This window comes from Grampus griseus, assembly GCF_964374135.1.
Source record: "Grampus griseus genome assembly, chromosome: 4".
NCBI lineage: Eukaryota > Metazoa > Chordata > Mammalia > Artiodactyla > Delphinidae > Grampus > Grampus griseus.
The window spans coordinates 72,844,872-72,869,287 of NC_138997.1; the positions used below are offsets into that span (position 1 = coordinate 72,844,872).

Below are 24,416 nucleotides of genomic sequence, written 5' to 3' on the forward strand. Positions count from 1 at the left end.
CATGTTCCTTTATATTTTATTTACCATAAAGAGAATACAGCAAACACTGGAGTAAGGCTTTTTAATAATTTCTGATGTAAAGTTTAACACTTAAAATTATGTTTGCTCGCCCCCCCCATTCAACATGCAGATTTCATTTATTTCCAGATACAGTGATTCTAGAGCATTACACTCTCTGGATAGTTTTATAACAGAGCATCCTTGCCCTGTTAATACAATTTCACAAACTGTGTACAATCATGGTATACTACCATCATTCAAAGAGTTCCCCCAAATGAATACATTCACACAATATGAACACTAAAATGTAAGTTTTTAAGACATCATCTTCATAAGCCAAACCACAAAAACCCAGGTTCTAGTTTTAAATGTGTTTATGAAGACTGCTGCTAAGCTCAAAGCATGCAGATGTTCATGACCACCTAGATGAAGCTGGATATTGAAACTCCTTCAGTAGGTCCAATGATGCAATTTTTCACTCATCCCAAGTATCTCCATATTTGTTTACTTTGACTAGGAAAAAAGCACAAATAATTGATGATTCCAAATAGTAATAAGTAAAAGGCACTATTTTATGTTTGCTATTATTATGATTTAAAGTTATGTTTCTCTCTGATTTGAAAAAATGCACATGAGAGTCAAACTGTAATTATAAAAGGGGGCTGGCTAGACTTTTGTGAACTGGAGGTTAGACATAAATTCTAATGCACTGTATCAAGACCTTTACATAAGTATTAGATCTGCATAACAACCTTATAAAGAAAACACAATCCCCATTCTAAGGAAAACAGATTAGTAACTTGCCCAAGGTACAAGCTTAATCAAACAGGTAGAACCGAAGTTTGGACACAGTTATGTTTAGGTCCAAAGCCTGGGTGCCTTTACAACTTTACCGCCTAAGTGAGTGTGGTATACATTATAGCACATACAAAAAAGTTACCAGCAAATGAAAAGTAACAACAATGATAAACATTTGAATGTTGTTCTTCACAAAAATATAGTAATAGAAATGGTCAGATTTGATTAATTTAATCTCTCCTAGGAGCTGAAATACCAGTACAAGAAGGAAATGCTCTCCAATATTCTTGTATTTTATAAGAAATTATATTTTCAAACATGTTTTTCTGTCTTTTCTACTCTTACTTTTAGCTTCTCTTCTACATAGCCTTCACCTGTGAATTATACCTCTTCAGAAGTATTCATAACAATGTGAAGAAGCAGTTATCAAAATATAACTAGGGACCCCTTCCCCAAGACTCTTTCAGTAAGTCTATGAAGTCAAAAGTATTTCGTTATTATACCAAGACGTTATATGAACTTTCCCCTCATATTCTGCCTTTTCCCCTTGCTTTCCTTCCCTCATGTGTATAAGGCAGAGCTTCTGGCAGAATTCTCATGAAGCTACATGATGTGTAGTGACATCACTGCTCTGACAGCTAATTGAAAATGTGCTTAGGTATTTAAAATTTCTGCCATAATTTCTAATTAGGTAAATACCAATAAATATAATCCACATAAACTGAAAACTTTTAAGTGACACTTTCTGACATAGTGAATCTACATTGTACTGTCAAATTTGTCTAGATTCTAAAACAGAACATCCTAGAAAAATCACAAAGTGTTTCATAACTGTTTTTTCTTTAAATTATATAAAGTGCCAAAAAAAATCAACTTTCTTTTTACAAAGAAAAAAATTCTTTCACTTTACTGTGTCACGTAACAGAACTTTAAGACTGTTCACAGCCAAAACCACAAATGTCCAAATTCAACGAATGCCACACATCTACAATATTCCCTTTTCTTAGTCTTGACATACAATAGAAATGGTTACAAAAATGAGAAAACTAACTGCCTGCCCTCATGGAGCTTACAGTCTAAATCCTCAAATTAATTAGCAGAACAGAGTACTGGTAAGTCTTTACATATTACAGAGTAATGACCACTGAATGCATAAGGTTTACATTAATTTTTTTTTTTTTCTTGCGGTACGCGGGCCTCTCACTGTTGGGGCCTCTCCCGCTGCGGAGCACAGGCTCTGGACGCGCAGGCCCAGCGGCCATGGCCCACGGGCCCAGCCGCTCCGCGGCATGTGGGATCTTCCCGGACTGGGGCACGAACCCGTGTCCCCTGCATCGGCAGGCGGACTCTCAACCACTGCGCCACCAGGGAAGCCCTACATTAAATTTTTTATGACAAACATTAACAAATATCATTGATTACAAATCTATTTTAAAGGTGTAAAAAACAACAATAACATGACAGAGGTGGATCACTGTTATAAAACAGATTTCTAAATGAAACAACTACTAACAATCAGAAATAAAACTGGCTCTAAAGGAACGATCGTAATAAAAAATACTAAGGATTTTTATTTATTTTTGCATCCTCTGTGGCATACTGTCTCAAGAAGGTACCAGGGACCTATTCCCTCCTTTGATTTTTAAAGTAGTAAATAGAAAACCTTTAAACAATGACACATCTTCTAAAATTCCTCAAGAAAGACATCATAAAATTCTATATTGAAACAGCTTCAAACCCCTATTCAAAAATGACCTCTTCTGTTAGCGGTACGTTTTTGGTATCAGAAAATTTACTTTGGGTAATGCACAGCTGTTCAAAAAGGACTTAAAAGAAACTGTCATTTAAAAAATCTGTATATATTAATTAATTATAGAGTAAAAGTACTGTTAAAAAAAGTCAAACTCATTTTTTGGAAATGCCCTAAAAGCTGGTTTGTAAGGCATATAACTCTATCTTGACTTCACAGATATGATATAAGAAAATCATTTCATTACTCAATCAGGACTCTGTGGTTCTGCCAGAGTGGCATTACAGCCACTAGGTCACCAGGTCTGGTTTTATGCAATAGATGCATCATTTGAAAAATGATATCAGTTCCCAGGGTGGCTTCTCATAAGGGAAAATAGTCAAATGTTTGTATAATTTCTACACTGTATTACAAAACTAGTCTTACCGTCTTAAGTTATACTACTATTTGGACTTCATTATTTTCTAACACAAAATGGCCTTTGGAACACTTGAAAAAAGGAAGACCTAATAACTGGTAAGTAGCTATTCTCTAAAAAAAAAAAATGTTATTTTGGTTAATTGCTTGAGGCATTAAATCACACGTTAGTATAATTAAAGTTTTTAACTAATGCTGCAGTTTCCAATCCTAAAGCGTAAAGTGATTCAGACTAGACTATCATACCTTCTTTTTTTGGCATTCTTTCCTGCATAGGCCTGACTGAGGGGTCAGTCTTATGTGTTAAAGTAACTTCATATGACTCTCTGTTCTTATTCCTTAATTCCTCATATGTTATATTTTTTCTTTTAGGACTTTCTTCAATGTTGGGATCAGGTCCTAAAACAACAAACAGTTAATAAATGGTGATAAAAGGATGGAATAAATCCAAAAGCAGCTAAATTTTACAAATATGCTCCTTACTTACAAAAAAAATAAAGTAAAACAAAGGATCAAATTATTACCAGCATTCCAAAGGTACTGTATTTTCCCCAAGGTAATTACAAAACTGAAATCTATTTCCTCTTATACTTTGAAGCCGTTATTTCTAAAATTTAAAATATAAAAAAAATTTAAAACTAACCATGGCCAGAAGAAGAATGGATATAATATAAACCAGCACAATTCACTCATTAAAATGCCAGTGTTCTAAACTGGGAAGTTATTCATACAGCTTATATAAGTAAAGAGAAATACTTTCTACTAGTGACAACTGAACAAAACTTGACATAGTATAGATTTTATTTAGTAATATTTCCATAGTTAAATGTTCCTGTATCCAGAGTCCATATATGCAAACAACTCCAGTTATTAAAAAGATATTTACCTTACCCTCTTTATATTTAAATAAAAACACTTGAAAATAGCTATTGAAAATATTACATAGCCTTTAATCAGAGTATACATCATTTTCATATTCAGGTCTAATGGATGCAATACTGAGGCAGAAAAAAGTGGCAACTTTTACCTGGAGAACCAGCATTTATTCTTTCTCTCTCCCAAAGAAAATCAAAGTATGATTATGTATTATCAAAGAGCCAAACACTGATATAAAAATAAGGAAATGGTTATTCTTAATACTGGTTGACAGGACCAAATATTGAACATAGTTTATAAAATAGTCAGCAAGGAAGGCCATATAAACATTTTTAAAGAAATTAACTAATGCTAACATAACATTCAGTGAACTACTTAACTTACAAAATCTAACAGACCACTCCAAAAGTAATATTTTTCAGAGGTTTTTAATGAGACAGAAATTGTGCCTATAATTTTAATAATATAACCATATGAATTTTTTGTAAGTGGTACTATTGTGCAACTCAATGGTAAGATCCCAGTGAATAATCACAATTTTCAAAGCAACATAACTATACACTGAATGCATTCAACTACAATCTTTTACTACAAAATACACTTGCACTGATACAAAGCAGAGAGGATTTAAATTTCTAATTAGTTCTAATATTATATAGCATGGTTGAAAACCATATTTTTCTTGCTAAAAAAGAAAAGTATTAAAACTGTATACCGGGTTTAAAAGCACTTTGCATTTCATTAGTAATAAGTAATTATTTAACTCATTTCCCTTCACCATAAATGATATTTTTTAAATTCTGAAGGGAACAGTATATACTAGATTAGTAGTGAGGAATTCTAGGTTCTCATTCCCACTCTGCCGACATTTAATGAATGTCCTTGGGCAAATCACTAAACTTCTTTGAGTCTTCATTTTCTCAATTGTGAAATATGGAAGTTTGAACTAGATGATCTATCACTAAAGTTCCTTCCAGGTCTAATACTTTTCCTTACCAAAAAGAAAAATATTTCATTGTTCTGAAATTCTGTGACAAATAATGAAAACATAAATTAGATAGAAGATTAGGGAGAATTTTTTCCACTTATAAAAGCCAAATGAAAATATCTTGCATTGTGTAGGGAGCATGATTTACTGTAAAGAGCTGGAAGGAACAGGAAAATGTAAAAAAGTGTTGATTTAAATCTAACTGTAACACACTACCTACAGTCTCATAGCAACTATGAAAGAATGCTTTCTGCTTTGAAAGATTAATAACTCTTTCAATTCCTGGTAAGAGAAAGCAGAGGACAAACAGGACAAACAAAAAATGAGGATGTCCTGGTTAAGGGAGGACTGCAGCTGGGGCAAAGCAAAGGAGGCCACTGTGGGCCCATGTGGGGAACTAAGAGCGGCAATCTTGAGTTAAACAAGGGGGGGTCAGAGTAGCAGAGCATGGATGGATGGATGGCTGCAGTGAAGGACTTAAAATATATTAGAATTTGGGCCTTGCTGTAGTCTGTGGGCAGATACCAAAGGCCTTTTTGTCTGTTTTCATTTGGCAAAGAAATTATGTAATGTGGAATGAAATTTTCTAATGGAAATGCAAGGAAGGATGCAAGACATAGCAAGGAAAGAGTTGGTGCCTGGCTAGAATAGAAGTAGAATGGATTTGAACTTGGGAGACTGGGGAAACGGGAGATGCAGTGAGGGACAAGGACAGCTGACTCTGGAGATAAAATAATGTCTTTAACCATTCTTCCTAAGCTGCCTACCTCCTTCCCTTTCTGACTAATCAGATGTCTTTGTTTCCAACCATTCAGGAAAAAAAAAAAGTTAGTTGAGGATTAAGAGACTATCAACAACTTTCATCCACTTAAGAATCTCTAATTTTCTTAACTTCCATTCTCTCCTGTCTCTTCAGTTAATACCCCCCTCACCAACCTGGACTCTTGCTCTAAAAGCAGCACTGTCCAATACAATTTTCTATAATGATGAGAATATTCTATATCTATATCTGCACAGTCCAACACAGTAGCCATTAGCACATACGGCTACTGAGCAATTGAAATGCTGCCAAAGCAACTGAGGAACTGATGAATTTTCAATTTGATTTGATTTTAATTAAACAGCCTCTTATAGCTAATGGCTACTTTATACCCTGACCTACCTAGAACACTTTCCACATCATTTGGAACCTTATTTGACCTATAACCAATGCCTCTCTTTCCACTATATCCCCTCCCTCCTTTTAACCTACATATAGAATCAAATCTCTCCTGTCTTCAACAAAAGAAACGAAGACCCAAATGTTCCTTTAACCTTGTTTATTCCCCATAGTTACTGGTTGATTGTACTTATTTCAAAGCACACGTTTTCAAATACTCTATGAGGTCGACAATCCCTTCTCCAAACCCTCAGGGTCAGAAATACTTCAAAATTCAGTGTTTCTCAGATTTTAGAAAAACATTACCATATATATCCCTTATTACTTAATGTCCATTGAAGTAGCAATGAATAAGCAAACACAGTATTTCTACAACAAAATCTAGAAAAAAATTGTACTAAGATAAATAAACATTATCAATAGAGTTATATCAGTTTACGTCAGGGCTTAAAATGAGTTCAGGTCAGATTTTTTTTTTTTTTTTTTTTTTAATTTTTATTTATTTATTTTTGCAGTACGCGGGCCTCTCACTGTTGTGGCCTCTCCCGTTGCGGAGCACAGGCTCCGGACGCGCAGGCCCAGCGGCCATGGCTCACGGGCCCAGCTGCTCCGCGGCATGTGGGATCCTCCCAGACCGGGGCACGAACCCGTGTCCCCCGCATCGGCAGGTGGACTCCCAACCACTGCGCCACCAGGGAAGCCCTCAGGTCAGATTTTTATCACTAATTTAATTATTTAAAAACCTGGTTTTTTAAAAAGCATTTTGGATTTTAGGTAAGGAACTGTAATCTTGTGTTTTCTGTTTTTAATTCATCTTTCACTGCAAATTAGACTGAAGAAAGCAAGGAAGGAAGGAAGCAAGAAAGCAAGCAAGCTAGCAAACATTTGTTGAGAGCCTACTACTTTCCAGGCATTACTTCTGATTTCTGTATTTCATCTCACTCCCAAAGTTCTTTAAGGGTATTATCATCTCCATTCAAGAGATTAAGAAACGGCAGGGATCACAAATTACAAGTTACTTGCCTAGAGTTACAATAGCTAGCAAATGTCAGTAATTCATATCCAGGCCTTAATCCAAAGGTTTCACTTAACATTATGTGATCTTCAAAACTAGTATTTACACAAACTTCACAAAGCACTTTCACATGGATTTTCTCACTTGACAACAGTTCTGTAAAGCAGGTAATTATTATTTTTCTCATATTACAAAGAAGCTAAAGTGGCCTTTAAGACCACACTACCAAGTGTAACATTTTTAAAGCCTCTCTGTGGCACAGTTTATCATTTCTTCTTTGCTATTTCACTAAACACGGTTAGTATTTTCAATTAATGGAACATATTAATAATTTATTCTTATATTTCTATATGTTCTAGCAGACAAAGAGTTTCTCAGGGCCAAGAACTAGGTCTTATTCATCTTTATTTCCATACCTAGCAGAGTGCCTGATACCTATTAGACCTCAAAAAATGTTGAGTGAAGGGAGAATGAATTCAAATGAACAACAGAGCAAACAAACATGCTGAGTTTAGGCTGATGGTGGAACATATAGGTGATATCCAGCAGAAAAGGTCGTCAAATAAAGTTTATACATACGTTGGACCATAAAATGCTGAAATTCATTTCAAGAGAAGTTTCTACCTTGGGCAATATGATCAGTAATACCAGTGGGAGTAGATTCATTCATAGAAGCACTGAATGGAATTGGCTCATAACGAGGAAGCACCTCTCTTTCTATGTTGTCTGCTTCTGGGGATGTCACAAAAGATGAATGACCACTCACGTTTGAGTCATATTTTGGCTTCTGAGAATAGTACCTGTAAAAGAAAATCATACTGTATAAAAAACACGGGTTATTGTCTATACCTTATTTAAAGAAGTGTGTTAAGGTATGAGAACTAGTCATTTTCTAAAGGAATCATATAATTTTAACATAGTTATTTAAAACAGTAAAATAAAGTCTGTTTCTGCCACAAAAACATTAAAAATATCTTCTGATCCACTTAAACAACTTAAAAATTGTCACTCTTACTATAGAGAAGAGAAGATATATATCCAATTTTCTAATTATTAGGCTTTAGACATCATTGTAATGTGTTTAAAGTTCTTGGAAAGAAAAAGTACTTCAGATCAAAAAATATGTCCATTTCCCACATTAATTGGGAAGTTACTTCCACAGGTAGCAGTCCATATAAACACTATTTTGCTGAAGTAGATGTAAGTAATACTAGCTTTCATGGGACTTATGCTGCTTGCCATTTATGATAGGACAATCTACCAAATCTACTTAACCACCTTATTATTTATTTACCTACCTATCAAGACAGACAGATTCATTTATCTATACTTACACAATTTCCCTACAATTGTAAACAACAGAAGGATTCCAAAGCTGAAATCTGTTAAGAGATGGGATTGATAATATTTGGGAATTCAAAAAAAAAGTCAAATATAGTAACCAAACGTGTTTGACAAATTAAAATCTCTCATTCTGGGACATGAACTCGCAGTATAATGCAACTCTATACTTAAAACAAAAGTAAACAAATCTTGTTCTACTTTTGAAAACAAAATTAGCTTTAGCTTGCAGCAAAATGACAAGTTTCAAATGTTCCTTCAGTTAGGCCATGTTTCATGCCCTCAATTACGGCAATATCTAGTTATAATTTTTTATCTAAAATGAAAAACCTTTAATAAGATCTGAATGGCCTACCCAGTTGGTGAAGATCGTCGTGTCTGTCCTGATCGTAAAGCCTCTCCAAGAGGGGAATTCTCAAGATTCTTGAACTTCTCTTGGCAAGTTTTCACATAGGAAAGTTTTCCAGCAAAGTATCCCATGATGCAAGCAACTTTTAGTAAAAATAAACAAAAAGTGTAACTCAATATGCCTCTTTAGACAAAAACCTTTTCTAAAAGAACATTTTAAAAAATGTGGTTCTTGGGCTTCCCTAGTGGTGCAGTGGTTGACAATCTGCCTGCCAATGCAGGGGCCACGGGTTCGAGCCCTGGTCTGGGAGGATCCCACATGCCATAGAGCAACTAGGCCCGTGCACCACACTACTGAGCCTGCGCGTCTGGAGCCCATGCGCCACAACTACTGAGCCTGCGTGTCTGGAGCCTGTGCTCTGCAACAAGAGAGGCCATGATAGTAAGAGGCCCGTGCACCACGATGAAGAGTGGCCCCCACTTGCCGCAACTAGAGAAAGCCCTCGCACAGAAACGAAGACCCAACACAGCCAAAAATAAATAAATAAATAAATAAATAAATAAATTTTAAAAATATATGGTTCTAAATATGTCTTTGGTGTGGAAAAACTGGGATTTCCTGAAATAATGGAAAAAGTACCATATTAAATCACATTCAGAGTTCACAAAAAGATTCGGTAGATATAATTCACTTTCACAAAATAAAATAAGTTAAAATAAAGCTGCTGTAAGATAAATTCTACTTTACTAATTACTTTATTAATACAGATAGGAAAAATGTGGTAACAGTATAATGGAATGAAGAATCAAAACAATACAGTTCTAGCCTGGTCACAAGGATTTAGGCCATTTCATTCCTTATAAAATGGGAATCACACCATTTGCCCAGCTAATTTCATAAGATTATTTTTTAAATCAGGTGCAACAAATGCCTTAAAATAATATATTATGAAGTGTACCTAAATATGGCTATTGTTGCATCTTTATTTAATAGAGACTACCCTGGAAAGATTCACAGAAAGTCTCAGGTACTCTTTTTCAGGGCAATTTAGTATCTCTTCTATCAACCATATTATAAAATGTAAAGAAGCTATGCTTATAAATGTAAGTTATGTTTATTTACTGATTGTAAATTAAAGAGGTTTTTAAAAATTATGCTTTATTTTAAAATACACTTTATTTTGATTAATCAGAATAGCTGGACAACTTTCCTTCCTCACAGACCAAGAGAACTTACTTTCAAATTTTATATCTTTAATTACATAATTTAAATTATTATATCTTTAATATAATAAAGATATAATTATTTAACAAAATAATTTAAAATAGTTCTATTGCATTATAAAAAGAGAAAAAAAGCCTCTTTCAAGTAGCTCATGATTTTTAATTCTAACAATAAAATGCCCAAGTAGTCCATTTGATGAAAAGCTTAAACAAAATGATTTGTTATACTCCAATAAAGATGTAAAAAAAAAAAATACATTACAAATAAAAGAATACTTGATATCAAAAAAAAATGATTTGTCAAAACAAATAACCAAATAACTGTTATTAGTAACACAAAACATTTGATAAAAGCTAGTTATTTTACTTAGGTAGAAAAGCTAAGAGAACTAGTATTGTTCATACTTACATATAAGTTTAGGGATGGAACCATATTTGGGATGACTTGAAAGGATTCCTAAAGATAAAACAGTAAATATTTCTGAGTAACACTGTTCCATTTACATAATTAAGATGTTTTATCTTTTACTGAGGTAAAAGAAAAGCTTTATGCCAAGTTTATGCTAAGAGTATATAAGAGAATGGCACAGAAATTATGGTTAAAAAATACAAAGAAACTACTTCTGCTAGTCATTATCTGGTCTTTCATAATGTGAGACAAAAGTAGCAATAAGTTTAGCAGTGCAGTATAAAGTAAGATGTATCTATTTCTCAGCAGCTTTGAGCGACCCACAAAGATACAAGGAAAGATCAGTGCAGATGATCTTTAAACATCTGATAACATTAGCTCTTTCCATAACACCAAAGAAGTCTGAAGCTATTTAAAAGAGAATTCAACATCAAGAGAAATATGAAGAAATCAAAAGACTAATCTATTAGAATAGGTGAATTTAGCAAGATCACTTGATACAAGGTTAATATACAAAATAAAATAAAAACAAAAATGAAAAAATCCGCTATATACCGGGAACAAACAAAACCCCCAATATTTTAAAAACTACAATTTATTATAGCACCAAAAAACATCAAAGCCCCAGGAAAAAATCTAATGAAAAACATGAAAGATCTTGAAAACTACAAAATTTACTGAGAGAAATGAAAGCCAAGTAAATGGAGAAACACACCATGTTCATGAACTGAAAGATTAAATATTGTAAAGATGGTAATTCTCCACAAACTCACCTATAAATTCAATACAATCCCAATTAAAATCAAAGAAAGTGTTTCCCCAAATTGAAAAGCTTATTATAAAATTCATGTGGAAACACAAAGGGTCAAGAAAAACCAAGGCAATATTGAAGAACATAACGGAGAACTGAGTACCACCAGATACCAATATCTATGATAAAACTATAGTAATTAAGGCAGTGTGTTATAAGTACAAGAACAGATAAACTAATCAAAATCAGAAGAGTCTAGAAACAGACCCACACACACACAGTCACTTGATTTATGACAGAGGTAACACTGCACTGCAGTGAACAAAAATTAGTCTTCAAAATATAGTGCTGGGTCAACCACATATCTGTATGAGGGAAATATGTATCAAAACTAGAAACTACACTATCGATCAACATACAAAAGGATGGATAAACTGCTATGACATATTCACACAGCAGAAAACTGTATGCAATGAGAATATATAATTTACAACTACATGCAACAATGTGGATGAATCCAGTGATGTGCTGGTAAACCAGCTCTCCAAATAAAAGGCCCTGATTTGTAATGTTAGTCGATTTCTGTGATGATATACCTGCCCCATGACCAATTTCAAGCTAGCAATGGTTTAAAAATTCGCTTGCCAAGTTCCTGAAATTTTAATAATCAGCTCTCTGGAGCTGGTACAAGCCAGTTTTAGCATACTACTGGATGAATCTCACCATGTTGAAAGAAGGTACACAAAAGATTGTCATCATGTATATATAATTTTATGATTTAATTTTATATAAAAATAGACAACAGATTTATGCTGTTAGCCTCAGTTCCTTCATTGTATAAATGAACGGAGATGATGAGAAGAAAAGGGAGGATGGTAACAATATCTACATTTATACAAAAAAGTCGTTCCTTTATTCTGTCACCAAATAGCTACAGACCACTTACAACACACAGGCACTACACCCTAGGAAGCAGGAATATAACAGTAAACAAGACACTCTCTTTACCCTCAGAGTTTACAGTCTAGAGAGTGAATGAAGACAAAAAGAATATGGTGTGATGGTTGCTATTCATCCACTCAAATACAGACATAAGTCGAAGATATTGCAGGTTGAGTCCCAGAACCACTGCAATAAAGCAAATATTACAATACAGCAATCACATAAATTTTTGGGTTTCCCAGTGCATATAAAATTTATGTTTACACTGTACTATTTAATGTGCAATAGCACTGTCTCTAAAACAATGTACATACCTTAATTAAAAAATACTTTGTGTTTATAAACGCTAACCATCATCTAAGCCTTCAACAAGCTGTAATCTTTTTGCAATAGTAACATCAAAGGTCACTGATTACAGATCACCATGACAAATATAATGAAAAAGTTTGAAATGTTGCAAGATATACCAAAATGTGACACAGAGACACAGAAGTGAAGAGATGCTCTTGGAAAAATGGTGTCGATAAGACTTGCTCAATGAAAGTTGTCACAAACCTTCAATTTGTAAAAAAATACAGTATCTGTGAAGCTCAATAAAATGAGGTATTCCTGTATGTGAGTGTCTACTAGGTGCACTATGCCCTGTCAGGTGCCAGAGACAGCCCATATTCTAAAGGGAAGTAGCAAGGATGGAGGCAAATACATTTATTGAAACTAATGTAATACTCTTGGCAACAAATGGTTGCATTAACTACAACGGGAGTGCAGATGGAGACAGTTTACAGAAATATTTAAGAGCTATACTAGAGAATGGACATTCGTTGGACAAAGCAGGTAAAGGATAGAAATGAAAAATAATGTCTCAGTTTCCTGGATGGAGAGTATTGCCATTCAGACATAGGGAAAATGGAGGAATTAATTTATGGAGAAGTGAATTCAGTTTGGGATTGAACTTGAGTTCAATCTGAGGAGCCTGTAGGAGGGCCATCCATGTGGAGATATGCAGAATATGATTCTGGAGCAGATTATCTAGGTTAGAGATAATGATGGGGATTTAGAGCAATAAATGGTCACCGAAGCCCATATTATTGCTGGATACTAAATAGACTAAAAACTCAAAGGCAAAGTAAAACTCTGAAGAACAACACAAGTGAAGGAAGAAAACCCAGACTACAATGTAAGTACCAAGAGGTCGTGGGTTTTTGTCTTTTAGTGCTATATACCAAAAACAGTGTATAGTGCTTATCAGACACTCAAAAAACATATGAAAAAAATGGAGAAGTTGCCTGAGACAGGAGAAAAACCAGAAGAATGTGCTGTAATGGAAGCCATGGGAAGAGAACATTTTAAGGATTGGTTAAAATTGTATAATGGTCAAGAACAAAAACTATCCATTGAATTTAAGCAACAAAGAGGTTGTACTGGTAAGAGTTTTAGTACATGTCAGACTACATGCACAATCTATGACACAGACTGCAGTGGGCTGAAGGAAATAAAAAGTGAAGTGCTCAGGACTTCCCTGGTGGCACAGTGGTTAAGAATCTGCCTGCCAATGCAGGGGACGTGGGTTCAATCCCTAGTCCGGGAAGATCCCACATGCCTCGGAGCAACTAAGGCCATGTGTCACACTGAGCCTGCGCTCTAGAGCCCGCAAGCCCTAGAGCCCGTGCTCCGCAACGAGAAGCCACTGCAATGAGAAGCCCGTGCACCGCAATGAAGAGTAGCCCCGCAACTAGAGAAAGCCCGCACGCAGCAACGAAGACCCAACACAGCCAAAAATAAATAAATAAAATAAATAAAATTTTTTTAAAAAGTGAAGTGCTCATTCATGAAGTCTGGCTTCAAATGCAGGAGCAACTGTAAAGGGATATAAAAGAAAATTTTTCTTTTTTATGTTCTCAAGTTAGAAATGACCTGAGCATGTTTAAATGTTTTGACAGAAAAGGAATGAGTAGAGTGGGAATAGCTAAGACTATGTAGAGTATGACCCTGTGGATAAAATCATACACAAAATGTTAGGCGTTTTGATTAAATGCAAATTGTTTTGGTGGATTCTGAACTCCTTTTCTAAAGTCTCTCTCAATTTTATTTTTTTTTTGAGATTGACTTCTTAATTAAAACACCTCACCCCCCAAAACACAAGAACCCAGTACAGTTTCAACAATACTGAAAGCCCTTAATTCTGGGAGATAGTTACATGAGTGACATATGACTCAATATTCTTTTCTGTGTTTTTACTCAAAGTATCAACACCCCAACAACAAAACAACCCTAATAAAAATATAAAGGTAACATGTGACACGCTGTATAGAAAATGTTATTCCACACATCAGGTTAAGTCATTTTCAACAGTTTATCCCTCCCAAAAAATGGATTATAAATTCCACTGAAAGGCTCCAGGCTCAGCCACTATGAACAATTACAGAGAAAGATGTTTATCACTGTTGTTGTTCATGGCATGACTTTTGCAAATGAAATCAGAGGCAGAGATCACCATTGATGTCAAGTCAAATAATCACCAGATGGTGACTAGGAGTCCAAGAGGATTTTGGCTGTTGACAGAATAATCTGTCACCTCAGTACTAGGTCCTGATATTTTCAGGAGGATTCATGTGAAGCAGTTATACTCCAATAAAGATGTACTCAAAAAAAAAAAAAAAAGATGTGTGTGTAACTAGAAAAAGGGAATTTCTCTGGATTGGTTATGTGTATAACTAGCTACATGTAGGAGCAAGGCATTCCCAAACTAGGGAAAAAACCCAGCAATGGTATGATTTTATTGTTGAAGATATAAGATCTAAGTGAGTAGGTACAATCTGACCCTTCCAATTTTTACTGCTTCTGCCTTACCTTCAAGCTGTCCAAAGTCTCCTACTCTATGTAATCCCCAAAGTTCCAAAATTTTCTCTTCTTTGTAACCTTTTCAAAATTACCATTTCTCCTGGTTCTACCTTAGCTATACGTTTTCATTCCTCCCTGCGTGACTCTGCCACTCTAGCCATGTCAGTCTCCTGACTGCCCACCCAAATAGTCATGCTTATTCTTCTGATAACCAGGTCCCTCCTTCCTGAGATATTTTTCCATCTCTTTTAATCTAAATCCTGCCCATCTTCAAAACCCACTTCTTTCAAGAAATTTTCCTTCATTACAGTACCTCTGCAGAGATCTTCTTTGAAAACCTACAGCTCTTGGAGTCTCTACCGCAAAACTTAGAAGCTTATTAAATATTTAAATTATATTCTCCATTTGCTTCAACATTGCATTCACATTGTTTCCTCACATGAATCACTAGCAGCTCTTAATTTCTTTTGTATAATCCACCCCCGCCCCCAGGTCTAGCTCCAATCATTAATGACTGACAAGACTAAGATAAATAAAATGGGCAGTACAATAACAGACACTATAATTTCTCCAGTCCTAAGTTTTTCCTTAAAAGTAATGTGACTAGGGACTCCCCTGGTGGCACAGTGGTTAAGAATCCGCCTGCCAATGCAGGGGACACAGGTTCGAGCCCTGGTCCGGGAAGATCCCACATGCTGTAGAGCAACTAAGCCCGTGTGCCACAACTACTGAACCCGCGCTCTAGAGCCCGTGAGCCACACTACTGAAGTCCACGTGCCACAACTACTGAGCCCGCACGTCTAGAGCCCATGTTCTGCAACAAAAGAAGCCACAGCAACGAGAGGCCTGTGCACCACAACGAAGAGTAGCCCCCGCTCGCCGCAGCTAGAGAAAGCCGCATGCAGCAACGAAGACCCGACGCAGTCAAAAAAATTTTAAAAAAAAAAAGTAATCTTTTTTTAAAAGAAAAGAACTTTTTTTAAACAAAAGTAATAAAATGTCTGTTTCACACTATAGAAACAATTCTAGTCTATAAAACAAGCTAGTCCTAAAAGACAAGTAAGAGTACATTACAAATAAGAGTATATATCTTGATTTGTTTGCCTTTTTAAAATTCCTGTCATGGTAGCACATTGTAATGAGGTTCTTTGGGAATTCTCCAAACAAAAACAAAATTTTACCTCAAAAAATCCTTCTATTTCCCTCCAAAACTACTTTTTCTCAACTAGTTGTGTCAATACTACTCTCTAAGTACTTCATACTGCTAATATGAAAAGGCTAAAACTTCCTATCTTAGTAACATTTTAGGAGGAGCTAGTTAATTTAAAGAACAGTTTTCTAGAATATATAAAGGCCATCCTAAGGTAACCATCCTTTTCTGGAATACCTTCTAATTCCCATAAATTTGTAACTTATTTATTACAAAATAAATGTAATGAATATTTCTACTGCTTAGACTACTAAATTTAAAGATGTAGAGACTGATACATTTAATACCCAAACTCAACTTCACTATTTAAACCAATAGAATTTTGGACAAGGACGGACCCTCACTCCCCCCATTATTATAAGACAAAGCTGGTTGAGGGAGCTACGGAACTCCTAGTCTTTAAACTGGTACACAAGAATCAGCTGGAGCTCTAACTCAAAGACTCTGATTCAATAGGTCGGAGATGGGGCCCATGAATCTGCATTTCTTATAAGCTCCTAGGTGATAAGTTGTATGGATGGTCTACCTAGACCAGGTTTGTCTCTCTGCCTTCCTGTAAACTACCACTGGCTTTTAGTTACTTTCTTGCTTATAGTGTTAATGTTGCTACAGTGCTACAGTTAATGGACATCAAATCCTCAAATTTGATATGTAGTCTGGGTTCATGGAGACAACTCTTCTGATGTTGTAGTAATTTTTTAGTGATAATTTTTAATATGATACATTACCATATGTCCTTTATCTAAAGATCAGGAAAATAACACATAAAAACACGATGGTATCCAAAGTGCTAAACAAAATCAAAGTTTAAAATATTTACCTTTACTAATCAATCCTTGAGTAATCAACATACTTGTTGCAGCCAAAGGTACAGCTATAAGGGGAAAAAAAGTTTGTCAACACCAACAAAAGGAAAAGATTTTGTCTGAGTTCATTAGGATAGATAAATGTATATCAGTAAAACCAGTTACGAAGTTATGTTGCAAAATTAAGATCTTTAAGAGATTTCTCCACTTTTCAAAGCTGTACTGTATATACTCAGGGAAATATAAAACATATTTTAAATTTAAGAAAATATGACAAATTATTAAACAGTATAATTTAAGAGCCACCCAGATTTAGGATCTAAAAAAGCCATTCACTAATACCATCAATTAAAACAACATAGAAATAGTGACCAAAAGTTACTTCCAGAGTTAACAGGGGAAAGCATTAATGATGAGGGAAGCAAGAGGCATATTACAAACTGCTCAATTCCATGTACCATGCTAAGTGCTTTTGGTACATTATCATTAATTTTTACCACATCTCTATAAAATGGGTATTATTATTATTATTATTACTATTATTACAGATAAGGAAACTGAAGCTTAGAGATGTTAAGTAATTTGCTCAAGGCCACACAGCCACTTCAATGACAGATTCCAGATTCCAAAGAATTATGTCTGATACTAGATCTCAAGTTTTATTACACTGAGTGAACCGATACACAAGACATATTATTTGCCCAAAATCATATGGTGATTGGGGCAAGAATTAGAAAGCATATATTTTAAATACTAATGCTCTTTCTCCTAAACCAGTGAAATCTGTGAAACTAAATGAAAATATGACATATATATGCATATTAACCCAGAGTGAAAAATCCAAAGCTCTCATCATAATCTCAAAGGGGCTCATAATTTAAGAAATCAGTCTTCTACACCCACAGTGCCCAACAGAATTTTCTTTGACGATGAGTGCAGTCTATATCTGTGTTTTCCAGTCAGGTAGTGTGCAGGAAAGATTTAACGTAACAGCTCTAAAACTGCTTTCCTTACAAAGGCCTGCTTTCAAGGTTGGTCCTTAGCTTATATTTGGGAGCTTAACTGGTAAACTGATATAAATCTTTACCTGAATGATAAGTGGCTCACTCTGTTCAAACTGCTTGTACAAGTACAGTTCATACTGAACACTTCCTTTCCTTCTGGAAGTCTGGAATTTTGTTACCTGCTAGGCCGAGGGTGCCCATGTGGCGAGACCCCGATAAAAACCGTGGGTGCCAAGTCTCTAATGAGAATCCTTGGTAGGTAACACTTCACATGTGTTACTACAACATGCAACTGGAGAAATTTAGCACGTTCTTTCTGTATGACACCACTGGGAGAGGACTCTTAGAAGCTTGTGCCTGGTCTCCTCTGGATTTCACCCACACTCCTTTCCCTTTGCTGATTTTCCTTTGTATCCCTTCTGTTGTAAATTGTATTAAACTGAAATAGCTACATGTGGCTGCCACACTGGAGAGTGCAGTTTCAGACTAGGGGTTGGGAAATGCTCTGTAAAGAGCCACGTGGTAAATATTTTAGGTTTTGTCGGCCACACAGTCTTTGTCCCAACTACTCATTTTAAAGCAAAAGCACTGAGACAATCCATAAACAAATGAACACAGCTGTGTTCCAATAAAACTTTACTTATGGATGCAAAAATAGGAATTTCACATGTAATGAAATCTTCTTTTGATTTTTTTCAATATTTAAAAATGTAAAAACCATTCTTAGCTCATAGCCATATACAAACAGATTTGGCCCTTGGGCCATAGTTTGCTCATCCCTGGTCTAGACTGTACGTGGGCAATTTAAGAACCAAAATCATTAAGCATTTGAATTATTAATATTCACGATTAAAATCCATAACTCGAGAACAGGGCATTAGCTTTGCCATCAGACACAATTCGCAGAAACCCTAAGGTTTAAATCCCTGCTCTATTACATACTAACAGATTTTACCTTTGCTAGAAGAATGATCTAATGTAAGTTGGTTAAAATGCCTTCATATACCATTAATTAAGGTTTTTCAAAGGATAATCTTTTAAAATTATAGCATCAGTACAATTTGCAATCATTTTTCTCCTTCAGCCTGGTTCAAGGACTGCAACATGAAGAACTGAAGAATCATATAAAGGTAAAAGGCAATGAGTTCGTTGGCCATCTCTACAATGGACAATATTTTCCCCATTTCACTTCTTAGGTCAAGATGGCACAACGCAAAGAGTAATAGTCTGGTTAAGGAGATTCAAGTACTAGTTCTGCCATTCACCACTATGTCTTTGCATAAATCTCTTAACTTCATGTTATAAAGGGTAATGGATTAGAACTAAGGTCTCTTTCCAACTCATATATTCTGTCACAGAAAAAGAGAATGGCAAAATTCAAAGAGACTTCAGAGATTATCTAGTCTTCATCCTAATCAGAGTAAACTGATATCCAGAAAAAACAAGTCACTTGCTCAAAGCAACACAGATGGTTAGTTTGTGGTAGAGCTTAGATCAAAATCCAAGTCTTCTAACTCCCAAGTCAGTGGCCTTTTCCACTGTACAATGACTCCCATTCCAGAGTCTATTAAATAATGTTTCTTTAGGCAAATCAATAACACTGCTGACCAAATGCTACTTTATATTATGACCATGGCTCCACTCATATCCAACACAAGGACCCCTAAAATTCCTTTAACTCTTCTCTTACACTAGCAAAATGCTTCTCTAAACTCATAATTGTTTTCAATTGAAACTTTTACTCCATTGATCACAAAAGCACTAACATCCATTTAATAGCTTAACACTTAAAATAAGTTAAATTGAATTAATTAATCCCATGAGATAGGTTAATATTATCCCCATTTAACAGATAAGGAAACTGAGGCATACAGACATCAAGAACTTCTCCAAAATCTCACAGCTAATATGTGATGGAGCTATAATTTGAATCCAGAGAGTCAGGCCTCAGAGTCTATGCCCTTATAAGTCACTACACTGTCTCATTCGGAAACCAGTAGCACACATGTATGAAATATTCACAAAATAAAAGATGCATGAAACAAATATGAATTCATACACCTTCTCAGCAATTCCAGAGGTGGAGAACTACTGTTACATACAATACACATTAAACTAAGCCTTTTATGTAGATTCTTTCATTATCTTTATGTTTGGGCAGATACAACTAGTTGTACTCCTTTTCATCCTTCTAACCCATTCTGCACACTGCTAACTAATGTTCCTTTAAAAATTTACATATCATCTCCTTGGCCTAAGAACCTACAATATATAATGAATCAAACTTTTAACTCCTTGCTATTATGTTTATTTTCTACCCCCGACAAAAGAGCTCTGCTCCAATCCGTTCAGCCTCAAGGCTCTAGTAGAGATCAAGTTATTGTAGACTCTGCCTTTGCTAACTATCCCTTTCATCTAAATGCTCCTCCACCATTCTTCATTTGCCTGAAGTCCTATTAGTTGTTAAGTCTCATTTGTTTAACAAAGGCTTTTTTTTAGCTAAATCGATTCCAATTAATTGATCTCTTTTTAAAATTCCTATTGCTGTATGCACTTAATCTTTCTTAGTGTTTCATGAGTTAGCTTTGTCTCAACTACATCATAAAACTACTTTAGGACGAAGACTTCCAAGCACAGTACCTTACACACTGTATGCATAAATACCAGGCTGACACACTGTATGCATAAATACCAGTACCTTACACACTATATGCATAAATACTAGTACCTTACACACTATATGCATAAATACCAGGTGACTGATCCTTGTCACCCCCTACATCCTGCTTTTTTGTTAGAATTACCTTCTTTCCTGAAAGGACTGCAGTGACCTCATGAAGCAACAACAGGGTTCTATTCAAAAGGAAAATTATGTTTTGTGTTGCTTTCAACATCTTTGTATTTAAAAAATAAAATCCTCATGTATATGGTCTCTAGTTAGAAATCAAAAGCTGGTAGTGTAATACCATTTCACAACGATAAAACAGAAACTAACCAGTTTTTATCGTATAATGGTTAAAAGTTTAAGAGTTAAAATAATAAGCCTGTTTCAGACAGACCTGGCTTCAAGTCCAGACACCACTGCTTACCAGCTGTGGAACACTAGATAACTCCTTTAACATCTCTAAACCTCAATTTCTTCATCTGTAAAGTAAGGGTAATAGTAATAAACCTTATTGGGTTATTTTTATATAACCCATGTACACTCAGTAAATGCTATTACTATTACCAACAAAAATACTTCAGGGTCTTGGAAACAGTTCTAGAAATTATTACTTTAAGATGCACACAATTCTGATCATTTCATGATATATGCAAATGTCAAACCACTACATAGTACACTTGAAACTAACATATTATCATGTATCAACTACAATTCAATTTAAAAATTTTAAACAAAAGAAATAAAACGAGTTCAACTCTATTTCCTTAATCAAACCTTTTACCAATAATCACACTAATGCCAAAAGTCTGCCCATTTTTTCTATGTGAAATCATTATAATTTCAGGTACTAAAGGTCAAATTTTGTTGATTAGAAAATTTAACTTACATCTGAACCAGAAGCTTTCATCACTGCATTCTGCAAAGACTCTTCTTTCTTCCTCTGTTGGAATGTAATCAGCCCCTATGTCTTTTCACCAAGGAAAATTGGCAAACATTAGAACACCCATGGAAAAACTAAGTCTAAAAATACCATAGTCTAAACATTAACAAAGTATACCATTTTTTTTACTGAAGAAATGGAATAAGTGGCTTGTAAACTTTTAACAAATTTTGACTTCAAACATAAAATTAGTGCTACTGTTCTACTGGCTATGTAGTCCGGACTGCCTACAAAATGAGCTGGGTCCAGTGCAAAATCAAAATTTGGGACCCTCTGTTCAAATTATTAAGAATTTAAAGATGCCACAGTAGATCATTAATGGGTCCCTGTATAACTGCACAGGTCACACACCCTTGAAGCCAGCCCCGTGGCTACTGTTATTCAAGGCAGTGAAAATTTCTCTACACGAAAAGTGCTTCTAATTGTAAATACTTAATTGATAGTTACGGGGAATTGGTCTTGGAACTTCGGCATTCGGCTCTCCAAAATCAGCCCTTCCATTCATCTTTCCTGCATGGAAAACATTTCTTGTTAAGTATTAGAAACGACTGAGATTGGCCAAAGTAAATCAAGGTATAGCATCGTAAAATTACTAGTCTACGTGACAACCAATCAACAAATATTTACTAAGTACTTCTACATCTGAAGTACCTAAAAAGCTGCCTAAATAAAAAAGTCACAAACCTATTAACTATTTTAGAACTAGTCACTAGGTCCTGTAACTGAAAAAGAAAAGATGTCTTGTAAGTATTTATCAACTGATTATATCAAGTTAAGATAAAAGGTTATCAATTTTTTAAAAAGACATATATTTCTTCTGGAGGCTGGTTTATTTCACATTATCCTATATTTGGATTCTCTCAGAAATATACGCCCAATGATTAGGATAATTCTCCAAAAAGAGGAAGAAAAATCCCAAGTCTTTTCTGGGCTTCCATTTTTAGAAATGCAATTATCATCAGGAAACCCCCTCTACAAAGCAGTACTACAAAAAAATGAAATAACAAAGACGTCATATCGTTCTCCCTGCGGTGGGAAGCTAACAGCACATTCTGTAGCCTCTAAACTTTCCTCCCTCCCCAAACAGACACCTATAAAAATATACAAGATATAAAAAATGCATAGCATTTCAAGAACATACACTTTATTTATCATTATTTTTAACCCATGCGTCCGACCTTAAGAGACCAATAGATTAGATAGCTACGCATTTTACAGAATGTTCACACAGGATCGTGTTTACTCCCATCTTAAAAACAATGTAAATGAAAACAGGAAACGTCATACGCGATGAGAATAGCAACTGCGGCCCCTCCACAATTCACTTACTCAATAACTCATCACTGAGGGCCTACATGCCAATCCCTTCGCTAAGAAACAAGATCAGAAAGGGCAAATGAATTCATGGATGGATGGAGACTGCTTAATAAACTACTTATACCCTAGAACAAACGTAAAAGAAAACAATGGAAACCTCTTACTTCTCCCAACAGAGAGACTGCTAGGGTTGACAAGACCCCTTCACACAACATCATTTTAATCTCCTAATCCCAAAGAAAAAAACCGCATTAAGAGACCGTCGATTCCTGCACCCCATCCCCCGCCCACCGCGTCTCCCACCTGCAACACCTACGCACATCCGTCACCATGAATTTCTCCCATCCACACCCCCTAGACACGCTCCCTCACCAACCCTGGTCACAGGCACCCAGGAGCCCGAGACCCAAAGGATCGCGATCGGCCCACCCTAGCAGGAGGGAAAATGGCGGAAGGTGCAGGGGAGCGGCTGCCCGCGCAGAGGTGGTGAGTGGGTAGGTGGGGGGCGGAACGGGGCTTTCTGCGTCACCTCACCCACCTCCCGACGACAGCGGCGGGCCACAGCGCGGCGAGCCCGGACGACCAGGGGCCGAAGGCCCAGAGGAGACCCGAGAGGGGTCGGTAGGGGGAGGGAAGGGGGTGCAGGAAACGCGCAGGACCGCAGCGGAGTTGGGGGTGGGGAGCGGTCAACAACGCGACCGCCTAGAACTCACCCAGATACGGGCTCAAAATGACCGCGACCCGGAAGCACTGGCGACCTACGGAAGGAAATGACGTCAAGACCTCCTTGCGGAGTCTAAAGGCGAACAGCTTCGGAATATCTGCGTAGAGCTGCGTTAATCTTCGCCGTCCTCTTCGGTTTGTTCCTCCACCCTCCCCCCCTCCCGGCGGCGCTCACGAGCTGCACTGCGGCTACGCGTTCGCCCACTGCGGACCCGAACCCCCCGCCCCCGTCCCCCATACCCTTCCTGCACCGGGGAGGCTTGGCTTTAGGCAGTTGGGACGGGCTGCCTTGATCTTCCAGTGACCGGCTGGCAGCCCCCTTTAACCGCTTGTTGAGAGCGACGTTTCTTAGCTTTCTCTGCTTTTAGGCTTTACGTAGTTCATTTATTTGAGTCTCTAGGCTAAGTAGTAGCGAGTAATTATTAAACATGCGCACTTGGCTGGCTGGCTGACTTTTGAGTCTAGCTTCTTCCTAGTTCTAGAAACCTCAGGCATGGTACGTTATCGCTCTCTCTGAGCCTCAGGTTTTTCTCATCTGGAAAATGGAAATACGACCTACCTCATAGGTTTGTTAGGATTAAAGCAACACACCTAAACTAGGCTTTAGCGCTCAATGTTCTCTATTAATGGAAGTGTTTGTATTTGAGTGCGGGGCTGCGGGCTTCTGTTGGTCAGACCGTGCTGTCGCACTCAGCCACCATTCATTCATTCTACAAATATTTGTTGAGTGCCTGCTGTGAGCCAGATACTCAAAGTTATTGGTCATTCAACAGTGACCAGTCGGCCCTATCCATTTGTTTGATTAACTACGAAAAACCTCTCCGATATCTTTACCTCTTACTGAGCCCCACTGTCACCAGCCTCATTGCATCTTTTTCACTGCCTCAAATTT

The 24,416-nt window shown here is 36.3% G+C and overlaps 1 protein-coding gene across 3 annotated transcripts; it reads right to left on the bottom strand.

The window, feature by feature from the left end:
* On the bottom strand, positions 1-23,637 carry OCIAD1 (OCIA domain containing 1). 3 transcript variants are annotated; one of them, XM_082652802.1, is made up of 9 exons: positions 23,515-23,637; positions 21,932-21,994; positions 21,431-21,511; positions 16,890-16,943; positions 10,326-10,373; positions 8,700-8,835; positions 7,628-7,803; positions 3,212-3,364; positions 1-513 (listed from the first exon to the last, which is right to left on the bottom strand). In XM_082652802.1, the coding sequence occupies exons 2-9, from the start codon at positions 21,987-21,989 to the stop codon at positions 476-478; spliced, it is 744 nt and encodes a 247-aa protein (XP_082508928.1). In that variant the 5' UTR covers positions 21,990-21,994; positions 23,515-23,637; the 3' UTR covers positions 1-475. The 3 variants fall into 3 exon arrangements, with proteins under 3 accessions (XP_082508928.1, XP_082508926.1, XP_082508927.1); XM_082652800.1 differs by lacking the exon at positions 23,515-23,637 and adding an exon at positions 23,340-23,508; XM_082652801.1 differs by lacking the exon at positions 23,515-23,637 and adding an exon at positions 23,178-23,222.
* Between the last annotated feature and the right edge of the window lie 779 nt (positions 23,638-24,416).

What these genes read in the sequence shown, in the direction of transcription:
- OCIAD1 (XM_082652802.1), bottom strand. Translation starts at nt 21,989, where the DNA reads ATGAATGGAAGGGCTGATTTTGGAGAGCCGAATGCCGAAGTTCCAAGA. An exon ending in TCAAGGATTGATTAGTAAAG is followed by an intron (nt 10,374 to 16,889) that starts GTAAATATTTTA and finishes TTTTATCTTTAG; the next exon opens with GAATCCTTTCAAGTCATCCC. An exon ending in AAGAATGCCAAAAAAAGAAG is followed by an intron (nt 514 to 3,211) that starts GTATGATAGTCT and finishes CTTTTTTCCTAG; the next exon opens with TCAAAGTAAACAAATATGGA.